The sequence below is a fragment of the Protopterus annectens genome, chromosome 3.part0, assembly GCF_019279795.1.
Source record: "Protopterus annectens isolate FY-2018-M chromosome 3.part0, PAN1.0, whole genome shotgun sequence".
Lineage (NCBI taxonomy): Eukaryota > Metazoa > Chordata > Ceratodontiformes > Protopteridae > Protopterus > Protopterus annectens.
In genome coordinates, this window is record NC_056731.1 from 825,333,346 (window position 1) to 825,360,452 (window position 27,107).

The 27,107-nt window shown below is 41.7% G+C and overlaps 1 protein-coding gene across 1 annotated transcript in view; it reads right to left on the bottom strand.

The window, feature by feature from the left end:
- Positions 1-27,107, bottom strand: part of GMDS (GDP-mannose 4,6-dehydratase) — a 2,292,844-nt gene that overhangs the window by 1,895,078 nt on the left and 370,659 nt on the right. Inside the window, exon 2 of the mRNA XM_044065162.1 lies at positions 20,381-20,425. Within this exon, the coding sequence (XP_043921097.1) occupies positions 20,381-20,425 (45 nt within the window). The remainder of the gene's footprint in view (positions 1-20,380; positions 20,426-27,107) is intronic.

The following is a 27,107-nucleotide window of genomic DNA, read 5'->3' on the forward strand; positions in this document are numbered from 1 at the left end:
TTTGGGAGGAGAGGCAGAGGTGGAAAGGCATACACGTGAAGATTGCTCCAATTGAATGAGAGAGCATCCACTTTCCAAGCTGAGGGATGAAACCTTTTGTGCAAAACTTTGGCAGCTGGTAATTTAGTGGAGAAGCGAACAGATCTATGTCTGGAGTTCCCCATAACACTGTCAACCTCTGGAATACATGAGGATCCAATTTCCACTCGTGGGGATCCATAATTTGTCTGCTCAACACATCTGCTAAGGAGTTCTGTGCTCCTGGCAGAAACCTTGCCTGAAGATTTAGCTGTAAACTGAGAGCAGTCTCCCACAAAATCATTGCTTGTCTGCATAGAGGATAAGAATGCGTTCCCCCTTGCTTGTTGATGTACCACATGACAGTTGTGTTGTCTGTTTGAATCAACACCTGCCCTGGAAGAAGTAAATCCGTGAAAGCTATCAATGCAAATTGGACTGCTAACATCTCCTTCAAGTTGATATGTAGATGTTGAAGTCTGGCAGGCCACGTGTCTTGTATCCATTTTCCATTTAGATGAGCTCCCCAAGCTTTGTCTGAGGCATCTGTGGTTAAAATCTGACTCGCCTCTGGCCGGGTCACAGAGAGTCCCTTGTTTAGGTGACATTCCTGAGCCCACCACAAAAATTCCTTTTGAATGCAAGGTATTATTTGAATGACAGTGTCCAAATCTTGGCAGTGCTGTGTCCATACATTCTTGAGATACCATTGTAGCTTCCTCATATGCAGTTTGGCATTGGGAAATACCAGAATACAAGATGCCATGAACCCCAAGGCTTGAAGGACTGTCCTTGCAGTCAGCCTGGACTGATGAGACAACTGGTGGAAGTAAAGAGAAAGATTCTTTTGTTTGTCTGGGGTCAAAAGGCCATCTGGGAAGCTGTATTCAGTCTCACACCCAGAAAGCACATGTCCTGAGAGGGTACTAGACTGGACTTTATTTCGTTCACAGAATACCCCAGGCATCTTAACACTGCCATCACATACTGTAAATGATGAAGAAGTTCGTCCTTTTCTTGGGCCAGTATCAGGCAATCGTCCAAATAAGGATAGATCTGTATTCCTCTTAGCCTGAAGAAAGCTACCACTGGAGCCAGAACCTTCGTGAACACTCTGGGCGCAGTAGATAAGCCAAAGGGCAATGCAGAGAACTGATAATGTGAAGTCCCAGCCCGAAAACGCAGATACTTCCTGCAACTGGGCCTGATAGGAACATGAAGGTAAGCCTCTTTGAGATCCAGAGTCACCATCCAGTGATCTTTGCCCAGCAGAGGTAAAAGCTGTTGTAACTAACATTTTGAACTTGGGAATGTCCAGATATGTGTTGAGGATGGATAAATCCAAAATTGGTCTCCACGTGTTTCCTTTCTTTGGTACTAGAAACAGGCGAGAATAAAATCCTAGGCCCACTTCTGGCAGAGGAACCGCTTGTATGGCCCCTATTTGAAGTAGTAAAGAAACTTGTTTGAGCCTCTAGTCTTTGCTGAGGAGGAACATCCGGCATGCCTTTGAAAGGAGGCAAGGTATGGAAATAAAACTTGTAACCCTGGTGTATGATATCCAATACCCATTTGTCTTGGGTAATCAACATCCAATTTTCTTTGAAGAGTGCTAACCTTCCTCCCAAAGGTGCTGCCAGGCAAGAAGGATCTGGCAGCTGAAAAGTAGGTCATTGGGCCTGTTTACGAAAGGACTGGCCCCTGCCCTCACCGAAGATTGTGCAGGTGAACTCCCTGTTCTAGGCCTGAAAGAACTCTGAGCTCTGCCCCTACCACGTCTAGATCTATCCCTAGACTGAGAATCATAAGAAGGATACACACACCCCTTAGCAGGCCAATTCCTACTAAACTTCGGAGGCTGAACTTGCAAAAATTCCTTAACAGCCTGCATAGACTTAGCCTTGTCTTCCATTTTCTTCAAGACTGATTCCACAGGTGAACCAAACAACACATCAGACTGCAAAGGAGCATCCAAAATCCTTGCCTTAACATGGTCAGATAAATTCTGATCCTTTAACCAGGCGTGCCTGCGAAGAACTGAGCCAGTGGCAGCCACCCTAGACGAGGCCTGCACAGCATCAAAACCACACTGTAATGAATGCTTACCCACTTGTTCAGAGACATGCACCAAATCTTGCAACTCTTTACACTCAATGCCTTCCGCCAGAGCATCCACCTTAGACTTCAATTGAGAAAGAAGAAAGTTTTGATATTTCAACATATGAAACTGGCAATTCAAAGCCCTCATAGCTAAGGTAGAAGATGTATAGACCTTCTTTCCCCATCTATCCAAAGCTCTGGCTTCTTTATCTAGAGGAACCGGATTTTTTACAACAGAGGCCTTAACACCCTTAGGTCCCTGACTAATAGTTTCTGGGTCCGCCCTAGGACTCTTATAAAGATATTTATGAGCCTCAGGCACCCTGTAATACCTATCCGGTTTAACAGGAGCAGGAGGCAGAGAATCAGGATTAAGTGAAGCCTCTGCAAACACATCTTCCACAACATCCAAAACAGGGGGTATAGCCAAGGGCCTATGCTGGGGTAACAGCAAAAACTCTCTAAGCCTTTTCCTAGAATCAGAGAAGTCCTGACCTTCCCACTTAAAATGTTCCCTCATAGAATGAAGTGTCTCTGAAAAAGAAAAATCCTCTGGAGGAGAAGCAGAAGGAGTGGAATCATCTGCATCAGAATCAGAATAAGGAGAATACTCCTGCAAGTCTTCAGCTTAAGACTCTGAAATATCCGAAGCCTGCTCAAAACTTCCCAACTCTGGCTCCACCCTAGGCCTCTTATCAGGAGGGGGCATAGAACCTCTAATCAGAGTAATTAAATCTTCTGCCATTTTAAGCATGTGCTTCTTAGGCACAGACCCTGCTGAACTAGGAGTGACACCAACAGAAGCTGAAACTGGCCTGCCTCTGGGAGAAGCCTTGGAAACAGAAGGAGAAGGCCTAACCACCCTAGGAAGGGAGGGAGTACAGTAACTTGGGAAGTCCCTTCCGCCTGGCCTGCCTCCTGGGAGACCACCTCCGGCAAAATCAAAGTCTCCCTCTGAGACGGCAGAGAAGTCTCCGCCGGAACCACCGGTTCCACTGAAGCCTCTAAAGAACCGGCGTCCGGAACGGACGACTCATCTTGCCTGGGTTTAACTGTTTTGTCTTTGCGCTTCGCAGAAGCGGCCGGAGAATCCGACGGCATATTATAATTTCACCGCTTCCCAAAGACCAGCCTAGCACAATCCAACCTTCGCTTAATAGTGTGTTTATTGAACCTAGCACAAAAGCGACACCCAACAACGTCGTGCTCAGGCCCCAAACAAGGAATACACAAAGAATGATAATCCCTATGCGGTATCTGTTTCCCACAAGAAATACAGTTATTCACTTTTTCTGACATCCGGTAAAACACTGAGGCAAGAAAAAACCAAAATAATCCCCAACGGGGTACTTAGCCAACTTGGATTCGGTCTGAAACTCCGAATTCAAAAAATTTCAGAACGCCGAACGGCACTTGCAACGCTGCTTCTGCATCGGACCATGCGGCAAAAAAGACTGAGGAAATGACGTCGGTCATGCGCTTTTGTACCCTGACGTCCTGATGTCAGTTTTAAGCGCCTTGACCGACGTCAGCCTAATACTTTGGTATTCAGGCCGACCGAGGACAGCGGACTACCCATATGTAAGGACTGCAGCAATGTGAGATGAAGAACATCTACCTAGCTAACAAAAAGCTAAGAAAAAGGCTTTAACTCGATGCACCAGTGAGGTGGGGGGAGAAGAAATCTACACTAGCAAGTACACACACTCAAAAAACACTAATCAAAGATAGAAACCTAACTCACAAACTAACAAGAATCACAATGCTTAGGCGAGCCATGGCAAACGAGATCTGGGGTATGGTAGGTAGTGGTGGTATATTATGGGTAAGGGGAGGAGCTTGGAGGTCAGGGCAGATGCTAGTGACGTTGCCGGCTTGGATCCAATATGCATCCGGTGCCCACAGGTTGAAGATCAAATGAAGTAAACTACTTCAGATCAATTCCTGCGTAGATGACAGCCACTGCCCTCACCTCAATCTTTTACTTTGTTTTTGAAACCATCAGCCATTTATTGTTAATACCACAGATACCTGCCCCCTCCATCATCAGTTCTTCCACTTTAGATATTTAGACGGTGATTCAGTGAATTCTTCATCTGTGGAGAAATGAATCCTGACAAAATTTTCTCGTGCTTGAAACTTTTGCATTTTTATTAACATCTTCATTGCATTTTCAAATGTCTGTCAAGTTGGGCAACCCTGCAATGATTCCTGTGAATTTATTTAACCATAGCTGGTTCAGCCTGGATGCCAGCAATGCCATCAATATTTTGTACTCCTAATTAAGGTTCGAGATGCGTCTATATGAATCTACCCCTGAGGAGATTCTTTCCTTCTTTAAGACAGTAAAAATAAAAGCTCCTTTCTAGAAGTGAGGGACCTCTTATTGACTTGGGGCCTCACTTATTGTTCACTTTCTGTTTCATCTACTCTCCTGCCAAATCATACAACTCTAACATAATTCCCTCTGGTCCTGAGTTTTACTCATGGGAAACTTCCCCGTGACAGTCTCTAGGTCTTCCTATATTACTGGCACCACCAAGGTATCAGCCTGCAACAGGGTGAGCAGAGAAAGTACAGTTGTATACACTTACCGTAAATGTAGATGTTCGAGTGTATTCACTGTTGCAGTCATCACATTTGGATTATCTGCTTGCAGGTAGCCCTCAGTTGGCCTGATTATCAAAGTCTTGGGTCCTGCGTCAGTTGCCGTCTCATCTTCCTTGACGTTAGGTAGACAGGGGTACAAAGCATGCAGCCAACGCCATTACATCAGTTTTTCTTGCCCCAGATGTCAGGTGCCCCCAAGCAATTATATATAAGGTTACATCTCCAACAAAAAGGAAATACACCAGAAAGCTTTAAGCATAGTAAACAAGAATAGAGGTATAGTCAGTAGAAGTCGGGGGCTGGAGGGAGGGTAACCAGGACTGCAAGAGTGAATACACTTGAACATCTACATTTATGGTAAGTGTACACAACTGTACTATGTTCTTTGCGTTTCACTGTTGCAGTCATTACATTTGGGTAGAATCCCAAAGCTATGGATGGGAGGATGGAACTAAATAGCATTAGGAGTGGCTATAAGGCCATGCAGAACTGCAGTGGCAAAGCCTGCCCTGGATTTAGAGAAGAGAGGCAAATGATAATGCTTTGTGAAGGTATGAACAGAGCTCCAAGTAGCAGCTTCTAGAATGTCTTTGGTTGGAACTCCTCTGAGAAAGGCTGCTGAGGAAGAGACAGCCCTGGTGGAATGTGACCAGATTCCCTTGGGCATAGGTTTACCATGATGCAAGTAGCAGAAACAAATGCAGTGGCTTATCCACTTAGAAATAGTCTGCTTTGATATAGCCTTCCCCTCTGATCCTGAAGCAAATGCCACCAGTAGTTGCTCAGACTTTCTTAGAGATTTGGACCTGTTTAAGTAGAATCTTAGTTGTCTGTGTACGTCCAATGAATGCAGAATCTGCTCCCCCTTGTTCTGTGGATTTGGGTAAAATGTTGGCAGGTGAATAGTTTGGTTAAGAGGCACACTGGATACCACACCTTAGGCATAAAGGAAGGATTGGTCCTGAGGGAAACCCTGTCCAGATAAAATGTAATAAAAGGCTCCACAGCCATGAGAGCCTGTAGTTCTGAAACCCTTCTTGCTGAAGTGATTGCCAAAAGGAAAGCTGTTTTCCAAGATAAAAACTTTATATCTGCAGTAGCTGCTGGTTCAAAAGGAGGCAAGGTGAGTTTTTCCAGCACAAAATTGAGGTCCCATGCAGGAGTTGGTGATCTTTAGGAAGGTCTTAAAATTTTGGCCCCTCTAAGATACTTTTGGCCCCTCTAAGATACTGTTTTAGCAGAGGATGAGAAAAGATGGGAGGCTCCGTGTTGTAATGAGCCGAGATGGCAGAGGCATGGATTTTAATTGAAGAAAAAGATAGGCCCTTGTCAAGCATCTCAGTCACGTATTGTAAAATCTGAGGGATATTTGGTTTTGCTGTGTCCGTTCCTTGTGCTTGGTTTCAAGCACAGAATCTCTTCCATTTATCAGCATAAGATTTTCTAGTACTAGGCCTTCAGGCTTCCAAAATGACATCCATCACAGATTTACTGAGAGGTGTTGTTTGAATAGTTACATGATCAGCCATGCTGCAAGGTTCAGAGTTTGGAGCTGAGTGTGCAGAATTTGATTGTTCTGCTGACACAGTAGATGAGGTATTCGAGGCAAGTACCAAGGAGGGAGTTGAGACATATTCCTTAGAATTGGGTACCAGTGCTGGCAAGGTCAGTCCAGAGTAATTAGGATAATTTTTGTTTTTTCCTGTCTGACCTTTAGTAAGACCTTGGAGAGAAGAGGCAGAGGGGAAAGGCATAGACTGATAGGTCTTTCCAACTGAAGGATAGGGCATCCACTTTCCATGCTTGCCTGTGATACATCCTTGTGCAGAATTTGTCCAGTTGATAGTTTTGGGGAGAGGTAAATAGATCTATGTCTGGGCTCCCCCATTTCTGTGTTACCATGCTGAAGATTTGTGGATCCAGTTTCCACTCGTGCGGGTCCATAAGATTTCTGCTTAGGTCGTCTGCCAGAGTATTTTATTTTCCTGGCAGGAATTGAGCTTGAAGATGTACTTGGTAAGTCAAGGCTGTGTTCCACAATGCCATGGCTAGTCTGCAAAGGGGGTAGGAATGTGTACCCCCCTGCTTGTTTATGTACCACATAACTGTGGTGTTGTCCATCTTTATCAGTAGTTGTCCTGGACGAAGTAAGTCCTTGAAAGCTGTCAGGGCATTCTGAACAGCTAGCATCTCTTTCTGGTTGATTTGCAGATGCATTTGTTTTGGGCTCCATATGCCCTGAATGCGTCTTCCCGCCAGGTGGACCCCCCCCAAGCATAGTCTGATGCATCTGCAGTTAGGGTTTGGGTGGTAGGGGGTAGAGTGAATGACAGTCCCTTGTTTTGGTGACATGTCTCTGCCCACCAAAGAAACTCCTGTTGTAGGCAGGGAATGAGAGGAATCATTGTTTCCAGACTGTGACAATGCTGACTCCATAAACTTTTTAGGTACCATTGAAGTTTCCTCATATGCAGTCTTGCATATGGAATTAGTAGAATGCAGGATGCCATGAACCCCAAAGCCTGCAAAATTTGTCTTGCAGATAACTGGGTTCTTGTTGCCATCTGTTTGAAGTATATAGTCAGTTGCCTTTGTTTGTCTAGCGTAAGGTAAGCCATCTGGGCAGCTGTATTCAAGCTTGCACCCAGGAATGTAATTTTTTGAGAGGGTACTAGATGTGATTTCTTTTAGTTTATTGCACACCCTAGGCATTTTAGAAGCCTTTTTATAAACGCCAGATGTTGAAGAAGAATGTCCTTGTTCTCTGCTTGAATGAGACGGTTGTCTAGGTAAGGATAAATCTGTATGCTTCTTTGTCTGCAAAATGCAATTACTGGTGCCAGGCACTTTGTAAAGAGCCTGGGCACAGTAGATAAGCCAAAGGGCAGTGTAGAGAATTGGTAATGCATAAAACCTGCTTTGAAGTGGAGGTATCTTCTGCACGATTCCCTTATTGGGATATGCAGGTATGCCTCTTTTAAGTCTAGAGTCACTAACCAAGCGTTCCTGCCCAGCATAGGCAGTAGCTGTTGTAAAGTCAGCATTTTGAATTTTGGAATGTCCAGGAATGTGTTCAAAATCGATGAGTCCAGTATTGGATGCAAGGCATTGTCTTTTCTGGGTACCAGAACAGTCTTGAATAAAAATCTTGTCCTTTTTCCTGTTCTGGTACTGGTTAAATAGCCTCCATATCCAAGAGGGACATAACTTGTTTCTGAGCCTCTGCCCATTGATTTTGTGGCAGATCTGGCCAACCGTTTGGAATTGGCAAAGTATGGAAATGAAATCTGTACCCCTGGGATACTATGTTTAATACCCACTTATCCTGTATAATTAATTGCCAATTTTGAGCATGAAGTGCTAATTTTCCCCCCAAGGGGGCTGCCAAAAGATAAGTGCTTGGTGATGGTAGAGGGAAGTCATTGAAACTGCTTACTGTAGGGTTGTGCTTTGTTTCCTCCAGATTTGGAGGTGGAGGCATCCCATTGCTTTGACGTGTAAGAACCCTGTGATTGGTATCTAGAGCCTTTTGAGCGGCTGGATTTGCCTTGAGAGGCTCTATTGGACACAGGAAGGACCAATTTTTAGTAGGCCAGTGCCTACTGAATCTGGGTGGCTGCACTTGTAAGAAGTATTTTACAGTTTGCATAGATTTAGCTTTGTTTTCCATTTTCTTTAAAACCTCTTCTGCTTTATTACCAGAGTATCATGCTGTAAAGGGGCATCCAACAATTTAGCTTTAACAATGATCAGGCAGATTTTGCTCCTTGAGCCAGGCATGCCTTCTAATCACAGATCCAGTAACTGCGGCCCTGCAGGAGGCCTCCAAGGAATCAAAACCACATTGCAAAATATGCTTTCCAACTTGTTCTGGTGCATGCAACAATTCCTGTAATTCTTTATTTTCCACCCAATCAGAAATCAACATAGTTTTCTATTTCAATAAGCCCATAACATGCTGTTGATATTTAAGCATATGAAACTGTTAGGTTAAGGCCCTAATTGCCAAGGTTGCAGACGTATAAACCTTCTTTCCCCATCTATCCAGCGCCCTGGAATCTCTATCTGAGGGAGTAGGATTTTTGGCTGTAGAGGCCTTTACACCTTTGGGACCCTGTGAGATGGTTTCAGGATCAGCAGCAGGATTTTTGAATAGAAATTTGTGGGAGTCAGGAACACTGTAATATCTGTCTGGCTTACTAGGAGCCAGAGGGAATCAGGAGCCATGCTTGATTCCAAAAACACATCATCAACAATGTCCAAAACAGGAGGTATAGCCAAAGGCCTATGCTGAGGAGGAAGAAGGAAATCCCTAAGCCTCTTTTTTGACTCTGAGAAATCCTGACTCTCCCAATGAAAATGTTCCCTTAAAGTATGCAAGGTTTCTCCAAAAGAATAACCCTCAGTAGGAGATGCAGATGGGATGGATTCTTCTGCATCTGAATCCTCATAGGGTGGTACAGAAAATTCCTGATCAAAAGAGGAATCAGAAGAAATGGAAACCTGATCTGAAAATTCATAATCAGTGTCTTGCCTAGGCCACTTAGCAGGGAGAGTTGGGAACCCCTGATCAAGGTAATTAAATCCCTAGCCATTTTGATCATCTGTTTTTTAGATATAGCGGCCTGAGCACATGGCTCATGCATCATTTTTTTAGACTTAGAAGATGTTTTTGATCTTGTTTTTGAAGCTGACGTCGGTTTTATATAAAAATGTTGAGGCCTGAAAACACCCTCAGAAGCTGGTGCCTACTCAGCGGCTCTGGACCCATCCAAGGGAGAGACATCCACGGGTTCAATACTCCGAGAATCTCGCGGCATACCGGACTCCACGTGGGTCTTGGTAGAGGCCTGCGACTCAAAAGTAGCGGGTATCAGGGGCTGCGAAACCGCCTCACTGAGTACCGATGAACCGGCGACTGCCTTAGGAGAAGCTTTGTCATCAGTTTTGGAACTTGACGGGCTGTCGCTGTCTTTTTCTTTGCGTTTTTTGTGAACTCCGGTATTCAGATTGCTAACCTATGACATTTCAGGATAATTAAATCTGGATCCAAAATATTTTGAAGCAAAAATATACCGATGCTTAACAGTGTGTGTTGGTTAAATCTAGCACAAAACCGACAGCAAGGGACGTTATGATCTGGGCCTAGGCAAGGAATACAGTACAAATGAAAATCCTTATGAGGTATTTGCTTCCCACAAGTAATGCAATTATTAACTTTTACTGACATCGGTAAGGAGCAAGAAAAAGTTTCCCCAACGGGGTACTTAGCTTTAGTTGAAGACTTCGGTTCTGAAACTCGAATGCGAAAATTTCAGAAGTCAGCCGACCGGCACTTGCGAACTGCTTCTGCTTCGGGCCCCATGCGGCAAGAAAGACTGAATAAAATGGCATTGGCTGCATGTTTTTTACCCCTCACGACCTGATGTCATGGAAGAAGAGACAGCAATCGACGCAGGACCCAAGACTTTGTTATTCAGGCTGACTGGGGGCAAACCTGCCAGCAGATTACCCAAATGTAATGACTGCAACAGTGAAACACGAAGAACATTGGAGAGATCAGGCAATTAGCTAGGCTGCAAGGGTCAGAGTTTGAAGCTGTGTGTGCAGAATCTGGCCCTCCTGCTGGGACAGCAGGGCAGGGGTCTGCGGCAGGTGCCATGGTTCCAGCAGTGTCACACTGCGCAAGAGTGGGTACCAGTGTTGGCGTGGCCAGTCTGGTGCAATCAGTATTATCCTTGGTTTGTCCTGTTTGATCTTTAGTAGCACTTTGGAGAGGAGAGGCAGAGAGAGAAAGGCATAAACTGATAGGTTTTCCAAGTGAAAGACAGGGCATCCACTTTCCAAGCTTGTTTGTGGGGAGTCCTTGTGCAGAATTTGTCCAACTGGTAGTTCTGAGGGGAGGCAAACAGATCTATCTCTGGGTTCCCTCATTTGTATCTAAACATGTTAAATATCTTTGGTTCCACTCTCCACTCGTGTGGGTCCATGAGATTTCTGCTTAGGTCGTGTGCCAGTGTATTTAGCTTGCCTGGCAGGAACTGAGCTTGTAGATGCACTTGGTAGCTTAAGGCTGTGTTCCACAGAGCCATGGCTAATCTGCAGAGAGGGTATGAGTGGGTTCCTCCCTGCTTGTTTATGTTACGCATAACAGTGGTTTTGCCCATCTTTATCAATAATTGTCCTGGAAGAATGTGTTCCTTGAAGGCTGTCAGAGCATTCTGTACAGCTAACAATTCTTTTTGATTGATATGTAGGTGCATTTGATTTGGGTTCCATTTGCCCTGAATGCACTGCCCTGCCAAGTGAGCCCCCCATGCATAGTCTGATGTGTCTGTTGTTAGGGTTTGGGCGGCAGGGGATAGAGTGAATGGCAGTCCCTTGTTTTGGTGGCAGGCCTCTGCCCACCAAAGGAACTCTATCTTTAGACAAGGTATGATAGGAATCATTGATTCTAGGTCTTGAGAATGTTGACACCATAGGCTTTTTAGAAACCATTGTAATTTCCTCATATGCAGCCTTGCATATGGAATCAGTAGTATGCAAGAGGCCATGAACCCCGGGGCTTGCAGATAGCTGGGTCTTTGTGGCCAGTAGTTTGAAGTAGGCTGTCAAATGAACTTTTTCTCTGGCGTGAGGTAGGCCATCTGGAAATTTGTATATTCAAGCTTGCTCCCAGGAATACAATTTGTTGGCAGGGTACTAGATGCAATTCCTTTTTGTTTATGGTGTACCCCAGAGAAGTTAGTAATTTCTTTACAAATGCCAGATGATTTATTAGTATGTCCTGGCTTTCTGCCTGAATTAGACAATCGTCCAGGTATGGGTATATCTGAATATTTCTTAGTCTGCAAAATGCAATGACTGGAGCTAGGCACTTTGTGAATACACTGGGCGCAGTAGATAAGCCAAAGGGCAGTGCAGAGAACATGAAACCAACTCGGAAGCATAGGTATCTTCTGCAAGATTCCCTTATTGGGATGTGCAGGTAGGCTTCCTTTAAATCCAGTGTTGCCAACCAGGCATTTTTGCCTAGCATGGGAAGCAGCTGATGAAGAGTTAGCATTTTGAATTTTGGGATTTCCAAAAAGATATTTAGGATAGACAGGTCCAGAATAGGATGCCAGGAATTGTCTTTTCTGGGTACCAGGAAAAGTCTTGAGTAGAAACCTTTCCCCCAATCTTCTTCTGGGACAGGTTGAATAGCCCTGATGCCTAAAAGAGAGAGAACTTGTCTTTGAGCCTCTGCCCACTGATTTGAGGGTAGGTCCGGCCAACCTTTTGGGCTTTGTAAGGAGTGGAAGTGAAATCTGTATCCTTGGGAAACTAATTAAAACCCATTTGTCTTGGGTAATGAGTTCCCAATTTTTTGCATGCAGGGCAATCTTTCCCCGTAAAGGAACAGTCAGTTGAGCAGGGCTTGGAAGGTTTAAAGTTAAGTCACAAGGGGGTGTCTTACTACTCCCAGTTTTGGAAGTGGCGGCCCCCCACTGCTTAGGCCTGTGAGTACCTTGGGACTGAAGCCTGTGTGTTCTGCTGGTTCTGAGTTTGGACTGAGAAGGCCTGGAAGAGACAGGAAAAGACCAATTCTTAGAAGGCCAATGCCTACTATATCTGGGAGGCTGTACTTGCAGGAAATCTTTAACAGTTTGCATAGATTTAGCTTTTTCCTCCATCTTAAGTACTTCTGCTTTGTTGCCAAACAGGTGGTCTTGGTTTAAGGGAGCATCTAGTAATTTAGCTTTAACCTGATCTGGCAAAGATTGCTCCATAAGCCAGGCATGCTTTCTAAGTACAGATCCAGTGACAGCAGCTCTGCAAGATGCCTCTAATGAATCAAAACCACACTGCAAAGTATGTTTTCCAACTTGTTCAGCAGCATGCATTAAATCCTGTAATTATTTATTTCCAGCACAGTCGGGAATCAAAATCACTTTCTGTTTAAGCAATCCAATAATATGTTGCTGATACTTTAACATATAAAACTGGCAGTTTAAGGCCCTAATGGCCAAAGTTGCAGAAGTGTATACCTTCTTACCTCATTTATCCAGGGCCCTGGAATCTCTATCAGAGGGGTAGGGTTTTTGGCAGTAGTAGCCTTAATACCCTTGGGTCCCAGCGAAATGGTCTCAGGATCCGCAGTAGGATTTTTAAAAATGAACTTGTGAAGGTCAGGTACCCTATAACACCTGTCAGGTTTTCTAGGAGCAGGTGATAAAGAGTCAGGAGCCAGGCTAGATTCCAAGAAGGTATCATCTACAATGTCTAGTACAGGAGGGATGGCTAAAGGCCTGTGTTGAGGTAGGAGTATGAATTCCCTAAGCCTCTTTTTGGAGTCAGAGTAATCCTGGCTTTCCCAGTGTAAATGCTCTCTAAGAGTATGCAAGGTTTCACCAAAAGAGAGATCCTCTGGAGGGGAAGCAGAGGGAATGGAGTCCTCTGCATCAGAATCCTCATAGGTAGATAAGGGCAACTCCTGGTCATCAGAGAAAACAGAAATTTCAGACTCCTGCTCAGAAGAATCAGAAGGAAAATCAGTCCTAGGTCTCTAAGAGGGAGAAGGGTGGCTTCCCCTGATTAGAGTAACAAGGTCTTCAGCTATTCTTATCACTTGTTTTTTAGGCATTGGGGCCTGACCATGGGGTCTGGGCATCAGTTTTCTATGCAATGATCGAGTTTTAGCCCTTGAAGAAGAAGATGGTGCCGGTTTAATATGCAAGTCAGTAGGCCTGAATACACCCTCAGAAGCCGGGGCCTGCACAGCGGCTCCAGACCCATCTAAGGTAGAGACATCCGCAGGTTCCACAGTTGAAGAAGCATCTCACGGCATACCGGACTCTGAATGGGTCTCAGTAGAGGCCTGCGAATCTGAAGTAGCGGGTATCAGGGGTGGCGAAAGCGCCTCACTGAGTACCGGCGAACTGGCGACTAGCTTAGGAGAAGCGTCGTCTGCAGCTTTGGACCTATGCGGTCTGTCTCGGTCTTTATCTTTGCATTTTTTCAGAAAGTCGGTAGTCGGGTGGCTTACCGAAGCCATTTCTGGATAATTGAACCAAGTACCAGAATATTTAGATGCGAAAATGAACCAACGATGAATAGTACGGAAGTTGAATAAGGCACAAAACCGACAGCGAGGTACATCGTGGTCTGGGCATAGGCAAGGAATGCAGTACAAATTAAAATCTTTATGAGGTATTTGCTTTCCACAAGAAATACAATTGTTAACTTTTATTGACATCAGTTTAGAGCAAGAAAAAGGATCCCCAATGGGGTACTCAGCTTAGTTGAAGACTTTGGATCTGAAACTTGAAAACGAATATTTCAGGAGTCGGCCGTTCGGCACTTGCGAACTGCTTCTGCTTTGGGCACCGCACAGCAAGAAAGACTGATGTAATGGCGTCGGCTACATGCTTTATACCTCTGACTACCTGACGTCATGGAAGATGAGACAGCAACCAAAGCAGGACTCAAGACTTTGATAATCAGGCCGACTGAGGGTTACCTGCAAGCAGATAACCTAAATGTGATGACTGCAACAGTGAAACATGAAGAACATCAGTCTGTTTCCCTAAGAATCTCCTCCAATAACACCTTTTCCTCTCCACTACCTGTCTTCCTCAGAAAGCTGGCTGAAATTCTTCTAAAAAACTGCTAGTACCTTAAGTCCTATTCTATCTGACGTTTGACTATATTTTATACCCGAGATGTCCACATCTCTACTTTTGTCCACCTAACCATCAAGGACAATACTCTCTGTACTCTGGGCAAATTTCCCATTAAGAACTTCTGCACAGCCCTCCTCTTGAAGTCCATTTCCTCTCTCTCTGTCTCCAACAGATTATCTACTGCCATCTCTCCCTTATATCTCTTCTTTCAGGCCAAAGATTTCTTAGTGTGCTAGGCTTGCATCATAATTAACCAATTCTTCCAGAGAAAATGCACCAAACTGCTTTCCTTATTGCACACACTATCAAACTTTCTTTTCACAATTCTCTGCATTTATCCCATGTTATTAATCCTCTCAGCCACCAGCCTGCTGTGTTACTTCTCTTGTCGGGTATTATCTTCACTCACCATTTCTGGAAATACAACAAATTGCAAAGAGTCAATAAATTGCCTATATTAATGCTTTACTCTTTTATGCAAAGTCAATGTCATAGAAAATGGGGCATGATCTAATACAGCTACAGAAATGCTTGCACCCCATTTACCAAGTACCCCTCCTCTCCAGATATAGTAATCTGATGCTCCCTGGATTATCTGTTTTATGCTTTTGAATAAAATGTATTATTACAACTTCCAAACTCCCTCCTACATAAAATACTCTACAATCCCATCATGTCTGCCACACTTCTGAAATAACTTCTTATCAGAATCCTCATTTCACAGCTTTTGAAGCCACAGCATTAAAATCCTCTACCCAAAACGGAAATCCCTCCTGATAAACCACCATCTGCATAACTGTTTTTTTAAATTCCAGTAATGTAGTACAATGATCCCATCTACATGCACCTAATCAGGCTCTTACACCAACTGGAGCAGCCCCAGAGGTTTCTCACTAAAAAAAAATGCAAAGTATAAGATCTTATGCAGACCGACTAAGGCCCTATCCCTTTACTCAGTCTCATCATTTATTCAGAGGGGATTTATGTGTGATCTACAAAGCATCCTCTGATCCAACCCTGATGGAAATGCTACATATTTGCAAGAAAAATTATGCAAGCGTTAAGCATTTACAGACCTGAATGTTATTAGTGACTCTAATCGAATTTGCTGGAGAGACAGATTTGTATCCTAAAGGCTACCTCATTTATGGAATAAACTTGCCATCTTCGTAAAACAAAGCCTATTTATCATTCTCTTCAAAAAGAATTTGGATAAGTGGAAGAATAACTGTAAATTCGCTCCCGGAGTGCTGCCCATGTCCATTATGGACAGAGGCAGTCTGTAAAATGACTCAGGGCTCCAACATCCAAATAACTGTGGTGGAGTATTACACTAGCCATTCCAAGCTATATCCAGCTACTCATTCAGCATACTACACTGTGCCAGCTTGATATACTCACTTCCATACTGTGCCTGAATACAGCTCTATCATTCCAAGATTCCCTAAGTCAAGCTCTGCTTACTGTACTCTCCAACACAATATATGCCTTTGTGTTATGATCACATCTCAAGCTGTCTCCAAAATCAACATTCCTACTCCTCAACTGTCTGACCAAAGTACTTGTCATCTTAAGCATTTTCTGAGTACTGCATTTCCCAATCATAACTTTAAGAGAAAACCATTTTCCAGTAATAACATCTTTCCTGTAGTCCTGGGTTTTATTCCCTTGGTCTCCAGTGATCATATTCACTATTGAAAAAAGAGTTACATGTATAGAGTACATACACAAACATGGAGAAAGAAAAACAAGATCAGCTATGTCCAACTACTGCACTTCTCATCCTAATGCTCGACTCTCCAGGCAGTCTAGTATATCTGCCTGCAATAATGCAATTATGTTGTCATTTAGCATTAAATGCATGCTCAACAGTCATAAGCTGCTTAAACTGATGGATTTGTGATGGCATGACTGTACCTCACTACTTGATGGCATGACTGTACCTCACTACTTGATGGGATAAGTGAATCAAGTTAAAATTAAAACATACTTTGTTATATACTGTACTACAGCACGTGGTAGAACAGGGTAAATGGTGTCATTACCAGAGTTAACACGGTGACGCATATTAAGATACAAAGATCAGGTCTTTGGTTTAATAAGGCGATTGCTGAAAGGTGAGTAATCTCTTCTTCTTAGACAAGGAAAACAAGAACAATAAATTTGTTATAAAACAGAACCAGGTGGTTTATGAGTTCCAGAAGAATAAGTACAAGAGATATGTAAAAGATATGAGTGTACGTGTCAGAAAAAAAGCACATAAGTGAACTCAAGGATTCTGAAGCTCTAAATTGAGCATCCAGCATTGCCAATGCACATTCTGTGTACATATCTTACAATAAGAAAATTACAAAACCAAACCTCACAAGCGCAAAAATTAGACATTAATAATTTTTCAGATAGCATGGGGTACCTCTGCACACAATGTTATACATGGTAGAATTTAGAAGGTTATACAAATTGAAAGCAAGGCTCACTGAAACATTCAGGATAAGAATAAAATCAAAACAAATATGTGAACCACTCACTTACAAGGTGAGTTGTAGGGAGAGTTTCGAAAATCTGAAATAAATTGCAAAACAACTTCTGGCATATGCTCTGTCAGACAGGCCTGCAATCTCCTCTGTGTTTCTGGTTTGTGGATGGGGATTGCTACCTTTCTGCATCACAACTGGAAATAGTGTGAAACACATTATTATGAGAAGTATTTTTTCAGTTTGGTCAGTCAAGACGTCCTCTTTCTTCAATGCAAGTCTGTTTGTTACGAGATGAGAGCTTACTGTTGCAGCACTGTAGGTATTACTGTTGAAGCTAAGCTGTTAGTGCAGAGGATTAAGGCTCTGAGCTGCTAATGAGCAGATACATGTAGCTAAGGGTATGGGGTTTGTTTCCTTCCACCTCCATTTGCCTACTGTGCAACACTAAGTCATGTAACCACAAAGTACTCCCAGGACACCCCTGAAAGGGGATACAATAAAAAGAAAATGCATTACCATGGGGGGTATATTTGGTAAGTCAGATATGTCTCCTGTACTAAGTGCTGCTGTGGTTTATTGTAGGATGGAACAATTTCGCCCACTGTGTGCAGCCTTTAAGTGATATTGTTGGATACAAGCTGAAATATAATGCTATTGGCAGTGCAGCTGTGGTTACCATAGATGTTTCTGCCACTGTGAGTGCTTGTAAACTAAATTAAGTATATTGCACTTGGGCATATCTTTTGCATTTGGCCACTCAAACATATCTTCTGTCTCTAGTGTCACTGTGGTTACTGGATTGTAGGGGGTGGGGCACTGCTGTCTTTGTATTAATTTTGGAAAAAGATGAAGTGAAATACTCCAGGCAATGCTTCTTGCATTTGTTCAGTCAGTCATGCATGTTGTCATTAGTGCAACGGTAATAAGTGGGAGAAAGAAATATGATGCCTTTGCCTGTAACAGCTGAAAGCAAGATAACTGCTTATATGTGAATTTGTATATGATTAGTTATTTATATGACCATATACTTTATGCTGAAAACTTACCCAACAAGACATACATCCACCCCATTTAAGTTAGCTCCACATATTCAGTTGTCCTCTATGGACACACCTTGCTTTGAGGTCACCGAACACCCATGACTGTGGTATCTAATAAATGGCGGACTTAAAGGTGACCAGTAGACGACTCCCTAAATGGAAATAGCCTTCTTGTAAGTTACTTATACATGCGTGTATGTATGTATATATTTATTTATTTGTGGAGACCACCTTCACACTGTATATGTGCAAATAAAGAATTACAGAAATGCACCACAGAGGTGGTGTTCTTGCCTTGGATACAATTTACATGGATTAGTGACCAAGGACAGGGAGAGGATTGTTTGGTGGGCACAGTATAGAGACCTCATAAGCTACTGTTGCTATACACAGAAAACATGACTAGCTTTTATTCAACACCACTGAAAGAACAATTTTAAGTAAATGCTAACCCATTCTCTCATCAACAACAGTCGAATATGGTGACCATTATCTTATAGAAACATTCGCCTAACTAAGAGGTAGTAGAAAAGAAAGCAGATATGCCTTTGCATGCTTTAGCATAAGACTTACTACCGGTCCCCTCATTTCCATGTTCTTATTTGTTCTCTTTCCTTTTGGGGGTATCTAACTGTCTGGTAGCATTCATACTGGAATCAATATCTAAAGACTGCATACAAAAGAAAACACTGCTGTAACACAAAGACTAGAGACAGTTAACTGCACACTGCAAATATTCCAAGCTTCCATTAAAAAACTAAGTGGGATGCATTTAGGACACAAGAGAAAGCCATAACCAACAAGGCTAGTAAACCATCAAATACACTTATTTTGTTGCAACACCTTTCTTCAGTCCCAACATTTGCTTCATCCTCAGACTCATCGCAGTACATCAGATTCCAAACACCATAATTTTCTACTGACAAAATACAATGATCTTATGCTTTTGTATCAACGTAGTCAGTCCCATCACCAGTCTAACTTTATGTGAAAACATGACTGAGGTTAGTATTCCTGATATAACTTCCAACTGTGATTAAGTCTTCAAACATGTCCTTCTGTAAAAGCAAAAATGCCTTTGAAACCAACATATTATCTGCATGTATCTGATTCAAAGGTTATGCTACAATTTAATACACGCACTCCTTTTTTACTTGTATATATTTTTTAACTGAGGTGCAACTCTGACCCAAATGGACTATTTTTAGGTTCAGCCCAGGTGCAACTGTACACAAAAAAATAAGTATACAATAAAAAAAGACAAGTTTATATGAGAATTATGCAAAATAATTTTGCGTAACAGAGGACAGTAGATGAAGTGGATTACTGAAATGTACATAATGTAGCTGCAACAACAAATCACAGAGGAAGATCTGCACAATGTTGGAATGAAGAAATGTACCCCCAGAGAGAGAGGTCATAGCACAAGTCATATCTGTGTCGAAACAATAAGAGACTGTTTTCTGCTCTACGCAATGTAATGTCTCACACTGCAAGCTGCAGAGTGTTTCCACTAGCACTCTTCAGGGGCAGTATTAAATAAAACACTTCTGCACGGCTGCATCACAGTTAGTCTCTGCAGCATTAAGCTGGCTACGCTAAAGATGAACAAAGAATCTGTCTCAATTTTGCTACGACAGTATACATACTCAGTCTCACTAATTAGTGGCTTCAAATGGAAAATCTTGCTGCTTTCCTGCCTATCAGAGGACAACTCTTGCCAGCTCTACATAGAACAAGACTCTACTATGTGACCTTTTTCGACATTTAAAATGATTTAACCTTGATTTCTTACATAAAAATAAAGTGCAAGACCAAAGTAAAATTAATGACAATCAACGTAAAGGAACTAAGGCAAATCCAACATAGCTTATCATTTTAATGTTTATGTTTGCTTTATCCATCAATAGAATCCTCTGTACTATTCCCGTAAGAGTATGGAATTTTAGAGTTCTGCAAGTTTAACCATGTGACTTAAAAAGGAAGAATAAAATAATACTACCATGAAAAATACACAAAGAAGGTTTCATAAGTTAAACTTTCCATAAGACAACCAGAATGCCAGGGATAAAATCTAATGCAGTTTGTACAGTGGATCGTGCCAAAGGTTAATATGTTTTCCTTACTTTGTGCAATTTCTAAATCAGAAATGACTTCAATGAGACATTCTCTAATTATTTTCAGCTTCTGGACTGCACAGGCTGCTATTTATTTGCCCAAGGGGACTTTGTGTTTACAAGTGCATATGCAGTACTGCTGAGGGAATTCAAAAGCAGGGACTGCATGACAAACATCACAATGACTTTGCATGGCTATTAACTGTGATGCAAGTTCTTCTATAGAGAACTTATCGGTTACCTAGTTTTTACTAGAATGTATAACAAAAAAGAACAGCAGCAGAAGAAAATGAAGGCAGTTATGTGCCAATGATTCCATCAGTGTGCATTCATTCAGTCATTTAATCACTCACCTGATAGCCCTTTTCCAGTAGGAATTCCGCCAAGTAAGAGCCATCCTGGAAAGGCAAGAACAAAAAGGAAAATCTTAGAAATGTTAAGTATAGCTGGAGCTTTCACAGCAAGGTAAGAAAATGATTAAAACACACAAATATATAACCATTCTGCTTTCTCTTAAAATTATATTGTTCCAGCTCTAAACTGTAGCAAAGATAATGCTGTGAAACAAAATTTCAGTATTGCTATTTGCACCAGCTTTGAAATAATAATGCAACTAGCTACATGTAAAAACACAATGCTACCTCAACACATTACTTGAGTTTGCTCCTCTGTCCTCTTACAGTACCTTTAGTTTGAAGAAGTTACCAACCACTTATGTCAGAATACATAATGCTGTCTATATCCTATAATCTCAGACCGGTTATTTTTCTCTGAAGTGTCACAATTTGGAGCATGCATCACTAGTGTATGCCACAATAGCATACTTATCCCATGAACCCAGCAATTGCAAGTTCCTCATCTACAAAAATAAACTGTGATTTGGATAAAATTACAGTGAATCTTCATAACTCACTGTAACGTCATTAAAGGATTTCTCCACACTGTCACCACATCTCTCTCTACCCCCCCCCCCCTACAGATGTAGGTGTGTGAAAGTAGCTATATAAATTCCAAGATCACTGGGTGAGGGGAAGATATTGATGTCCTGCAACTTCAGACTTGCTGTAGATCCCCCTTTTCTTGCATTCATTATCACTGTTCGGAGGACTGGAGTTACGGTCCTCACAGTTTAAAGAAGAGTCCACTGAATACTCCATTTCTCCCCTAGACGATGAAGAAGTAAACTTCCTGGAAATCAAGAAAATAGATGTATTATGGAACCAGTTGAACAGAGAAGACAGAGCTAGGATACTTATCACCCACAAAAAAAGTTCTGTCCATAGCAACTGCTACAGTAAGTGGGCATCTAATATATCTAATATAATGCACCCACCCTCAGCACATCTACACCTGAGAAAACCTCAAGCAATAAAACTGCCAGGAGCTGGAGTACAACCAAGAATGAAGCTCTTAAAGTTGCATCTCAAAGCTTGAAAGTACCAAAGGAAACCTTACTCCTGAAGTAATGCTGTAAGCAAAAGTGCTCAGTAAAGCTGTTAACCAAAGTCTTAGAATCCATGACACAAATATTTACAATGGAGACAATTTGGGAAGCAAGCAGTGGAAGCAGCCATTTCCTTGTAAAGTCTTAGACAGCATAATTGTCTAGTGCCATATACCATGAGAGTGCTCTGACCTCTCAAAAGACCTCTCATTGCTCCTGCATATAGGGTCTTAAATGCACACATATTAATGCACAATATCTGTAAGAAAGAAAAAAAAAAAAAAAATATATATATATATATATATATATATATATATATATATATATATAAAGAACCTGGAAGTCTTTGCAAATCAATATGATCCATAGATGTTGTCACTCGTCTCTCTCTCTCTCTCTCTCTAACACAGACGACAAGCAGGCAGGGTATTTCGTTTAGATGCTTTAGAGACACATCAGGATGGATAGCAGCATCATAAAATACAAACAAACTAGTTAACAGGCAGACCTTATATACATACATGCTTAAATCTCAACGGCTTACTACAAAATGGCAGTCTAGCTTGCGCATGCTCAGTATTTATACAGTAGTGCAAGCCCTTGGATGGCTTCTTAAAGGTATATACACACATACTGAGCTACATACTCTGCCTTTGTAAAAACAATATTAGAGTCAGATATGCCCAGAAACAAAACACAATGTTCATGCCCAAGTTGCTTCATATCTGTTACAGGGTTTAGAGATGTGATCATATCTCATAACATAACAATCTGGACTAAATTTAGCAACAGGGACAGTCTTCAGTGCACAACTCGTATTAGAGCCTTCTGGATTAGTCACAGGAACAGGAATGTCCTCTGAAACTTCCTCTAGAATTGGAACACCGGCCAACTCACTCTGAGATAAAGAATCTTTCTCACAGGCTATGTGCTGTGGTAGAGGCTCAGACCCTGGTCTCAAATATTTCCGATTCCACCTAAACTCTGCTCTTTGTGATTCCACAAAGTATGATCTCGTCTCTGGGCAAATACTCTTCACGTCACCAAACCGATCATAACTTTTGGAAGTTTGCATCCTTACCACTTCTCGTAATGGACTGAGCGGTTTGCTGGTTTTATTGTACTAGGACTTCTGGGTTAAATGCTTCAACAGATTGGCTTTCACTGACCTGTTGTTCTTGACACATGGAACCAACAATTGACTACTGATTGGTAATGTTCTGGTTTGGTGGCTTTCACTGACCTGTTGTTCTTGACACATGGAACCAACAATTGACAACTGATTGGTAATGTGGTTCTGATTTGTCTCGAGAGGTGTCTCGGAGCAGGCGAACCAAGATGTTTATATCAGGAAAGCATCACTATTATCTCATTTTGACTTCTCTAGTAATTGTTTTGCACTTTGAACTGCACGTTCTCGCAAGCCATTTGACTGCGAGTACTCAGGACTACTTGTAACATGAGTAAAGCCCCATGCGTCAGCAAATCTTTTGAACAGTTGGCTTGTAAACTGTGTGCCATTGTCAGAAATAACTTTGTGCAGACTACCATGTACTGTAAAATGACGCTTCATCTTAGTAATGACAGTACTGGATGCTAGATTAGGAAGTAGGTCAATCTCGAACCAATTCAAGTAAGAGTCTACTAACACCAAATAATGTTGACCATTCCACTCAAAAATGTCAGAGGCTACTTCTCAACCAAGGTAGTTCAGGAATCTGGTTTAGCTGAAGTGGTTCTTTCTGTTTATGTGGCTTTGTACTATTACATATGGAACAAGACAATAGTGCTCTCTCAATGTCTTGCGACACAGAAGGCCAAAATACTAGTCCCCTCTTTTGGTAGAGTCAGTTCCTGGGTGACCACAATGCAAGATAGTAATGTACTCTTGTTGCAAGGACTTTGGAACAATTACTTTAGGATCTTTCATAATGACACCTTTGTCAAACAAAATCTTATCTATGTATGGGAAATAAGGTTGCACTTCTTAAGATAAACTATACTGTTTTGATGGCCAACCTTGATTGATAAAGTAGTTAAGACTCTGTAAAATTGGATCTGTGGCTGTGTGATCTCTCAACTCATCAAGATGTGTAAAAGAAAAATTTCTGACTTCCATAACTTCAAAATCAAGGTTCTCATTCTCGTGCTGTTCTGTGGTGTTTCTGGGCAATCTGGATAATGCATCAGCAAAATAAAGAAGTTTAACTTTCTTGTAGACAAGACTGAAATCATACTTTTGCAATCTCAGCATTATGCATTGCAGTCAAGCTGCAGCTGAATGCATAGGCTTTCTCAAGACAGCGACTAGAGGTTGGTGGTCTGTTTTGATCTGGATAGGTCTACCATAAACACAATCATGGAACTTCGAACATGCAAACACAATTGCCAAAAGCTCTTTCTCAATCTGGGCATACTGTATCTCAGTTTGGGTAAGAGTTCTCGATGCATAGGCAACAGGTTGATCCTCTTATAGAATGACTTCACCAAGACCAAATTTTGAAGCATCACATGAAAGAGTAACTGGTTTGTAAATATCAGGATATCTGAGAGTTAATAGACTAGCAAGTCTCTGTTTCATGACATCAAATGGTCTTTGGTTTTGCTCTAACCAAGACCAGGATACATCTTTACGTGTCAGCTCTCTGAGCGGTGGTAAAAGTTGGCTCAAGTCTTGTATGAACTTGCCTAGGTAGTTAACCATGGCAAGAAAATGTTGCAGGGCTTGAACATTGTCTGAAGCTGGCATCTCGAGAATGGCTGTTTGCTTTAAAAGGTCTGGTCGTAGACCCAAACTAATAAATAAATAACCAACATAAGTAACTTCTTGTAACCTGAATTTGCATTTCTGTGGATTAAGCTTAAGATTGACTTGACGTGCCCTTTCTTAAACTTTTCTGAGGTTTCTGTCATGCTCAGCTTCACCTTGACCTCCTACCAACTTATTATAACAGCACAAGGATGCCCAGAAAAAAGTTGCTCCATTGCACATTGAAAAACTTCACTTGCATAATTTATCCCAAATAACATTCTCAAAAATCTGTACCTTCCAAAAGGAATACTGACTGTAGTGAGCAATGATGATTTCTTGTCAAGCTGAATTTGCCAAAATGAACTCTTTGCATCTAAGACAGAAAAAAAACAGTGGCATTTGGCATCAAGGCTGCAACTTCTTCAACTGTGTGCATTGGATGATGGGGTGTTTTTAATGCTTTGTTCAGATCTTGTGGATAAATACATATTCTGATGTCATCTGAGCTTTTCTTACGAGCTACTGCCATGGGATATACAGTTGGAGTTGCAATCGGACAAATTACACCTTGTTGCACCATTTTATCTAGCTCAGCTCTGACTCTGTCCTGCATGACTATTGGAACTATACGTGCTGGCCTGCTAACTGAACTGACCTCTGGGTCTAACTTCATAGAGTATACAACTGGAACTTTGCCCAATGATCAGCATAGATGGAAAAATGTACTGGTTGAAATTAGACTAGTGGTCTTTTAAGCTAACATGATGGACTTGTTAAATGAAAGCAGTCAATTTTCAAACTGTCCCTGAGCCTAATAATGACTGGACATGCCTCTTGACCACATGAAATAACAAGTCGCAGCTTCTTCCAGCAGAGTAACATGAAAGCACTACTGAGCCCTCAGTTTGAATTTCTTCACCTCCATAAGCAACAAGCTTTGCACACCTTGCCAAATTAAGTCTTTCACCATAACACACTCTAGCAAATGTTTCTTCTGACATAACACTGCACTTGGAACCTGTGACAACTTTGAGCTCTATGGGTTTGCCATTTATCCAAACAGTACAAAATACTTCATTCTTTGCCCTTAAATCTACTGTATTGACTGTTTCATGAAGCACTGACACACCATCCACATAAGAGTAGAGTTGCAGCTCTCTAATTGATCAACTAGTTTCTTAAAATGTTCCCTTTTAATAAAAGAATGTAGGCCTTTTGATTTACAAAACCTTTTCAAATGATTCAATTTATTGCATTTGTAGTATTGGTGACCAAAAGCTAAACATTTCTCCCTTTTAGATTCATGACTGCCACCACAATTACGACAATTGGAAATGAAACTAGGTTGGGGCCCATGCTTTGAGTTTGCTGACTTACTCTTATGCTTCAGTGAGACTGTGCTAACTCTGGAATTTGCTGGAAAGCTCTGGGGGTTACCAGTGAGTACTGCAATGGTTACAGTTGCCGCCATGTACTCGGACCTGTTTCTCTTAATAACGTGCTGCATACCATCAACGTGAGCTTTATTACTATGCCTTCAAGAGCTGTTCTCATTTGTAAGCATATTTGTTTGCTTTTCTGTGAGCTCATATATCTGACAAATCTCAATGGCCTTTTTCCAAGTTAAATCACTGTCACAAGGCAAAATATTTCCCACAGCATCATCTTTAATATCACACACAAGTCTGTCCTTTATCAACTCATCCTTTAATTCACTAAATCTGCACGTTTTAGCCTTGTTTCTCAAATCAGGTATATATGCCGCAAAAGTTTCATCATGCTTTTGACCCCTTGTATAAAATAAGTGCCTTTCCATAGTAACATTTGTCTGGGGGTTGCACATTTCTTTAAATTTACATTTTAAGCACTATGGGTCCTTCCTTGACTCAGCCTGTACAACAATATGACGTTTTCCCCCTCTCCTGGATGGATAGCAGGTGTATACACAAATGAACGTCCCCTTTCAATAGCTTCAGACCCAGCAAAATTAAGTAGAATAAATGCCTTTGTGCGGTCATCTTTATCAGAAAATCTTCCTGTATGAAAATGTCATACTCTTGCTCAAACATTCTCCAGTTCTCAGCAACGTTACTGTCAAATACAAGTGCACTGGATTGCGCACGTTCAGTATTTATACACTTGTGCAAGCCCTTGGAAAGGTTCTTAAAGGTATATACACACGCACACTGATCTATAGTTGTTATCAAGAAAATTTGGCTAAACATTCAAATTAGTAGCAAAGAGATAAATCTATCTGACTTTGACAGACAAAAACGCATAGAACTGAATTGGTGCCCTTCAGTGAAGGCTGGGGTATTATAATAATTAACATTCCCTAAGGCAGAAAACACAAATCTTGTAAATTGGACAGAATTACCAAAGTAACTTATTAGAATCCTCTCAGACGCTGTCATGGGAGGGTTAGTCATATAAATTCAAAAATAATTTGTTCTGGAGATTACAGTCTCATCTTGGCCAAGCTCTTTAATAACCACTTACATGGTTTTAACCAGTCATTATCCTCAGCTACCTGACTAGACAAGAAAATAGATAGGAAGGGTATAATACACTGGATATTATCATTACAAATAGAGAGAATCAGCTTAATTGGTCTACCAATGGGTGCAATTACTGAACATAATGCTACTTTTTACTGTCTGTACACAAGGTAAAACCAAACGCAAACATTGGTACCTCAGCATCAGAAGCATGAAACACCTGAACCAACTACATAAATCAGCCCAACCTAGGCAACATATGACGTATCTTAGACCTTATTCGAACACTTGATAATGGTTTAACTTACTTTGTGATTACAATCTGTTCTACACTTGATACATTTATACCTGTAAAACACTTCAGAGTAACTTATGCTTCCAAAGCA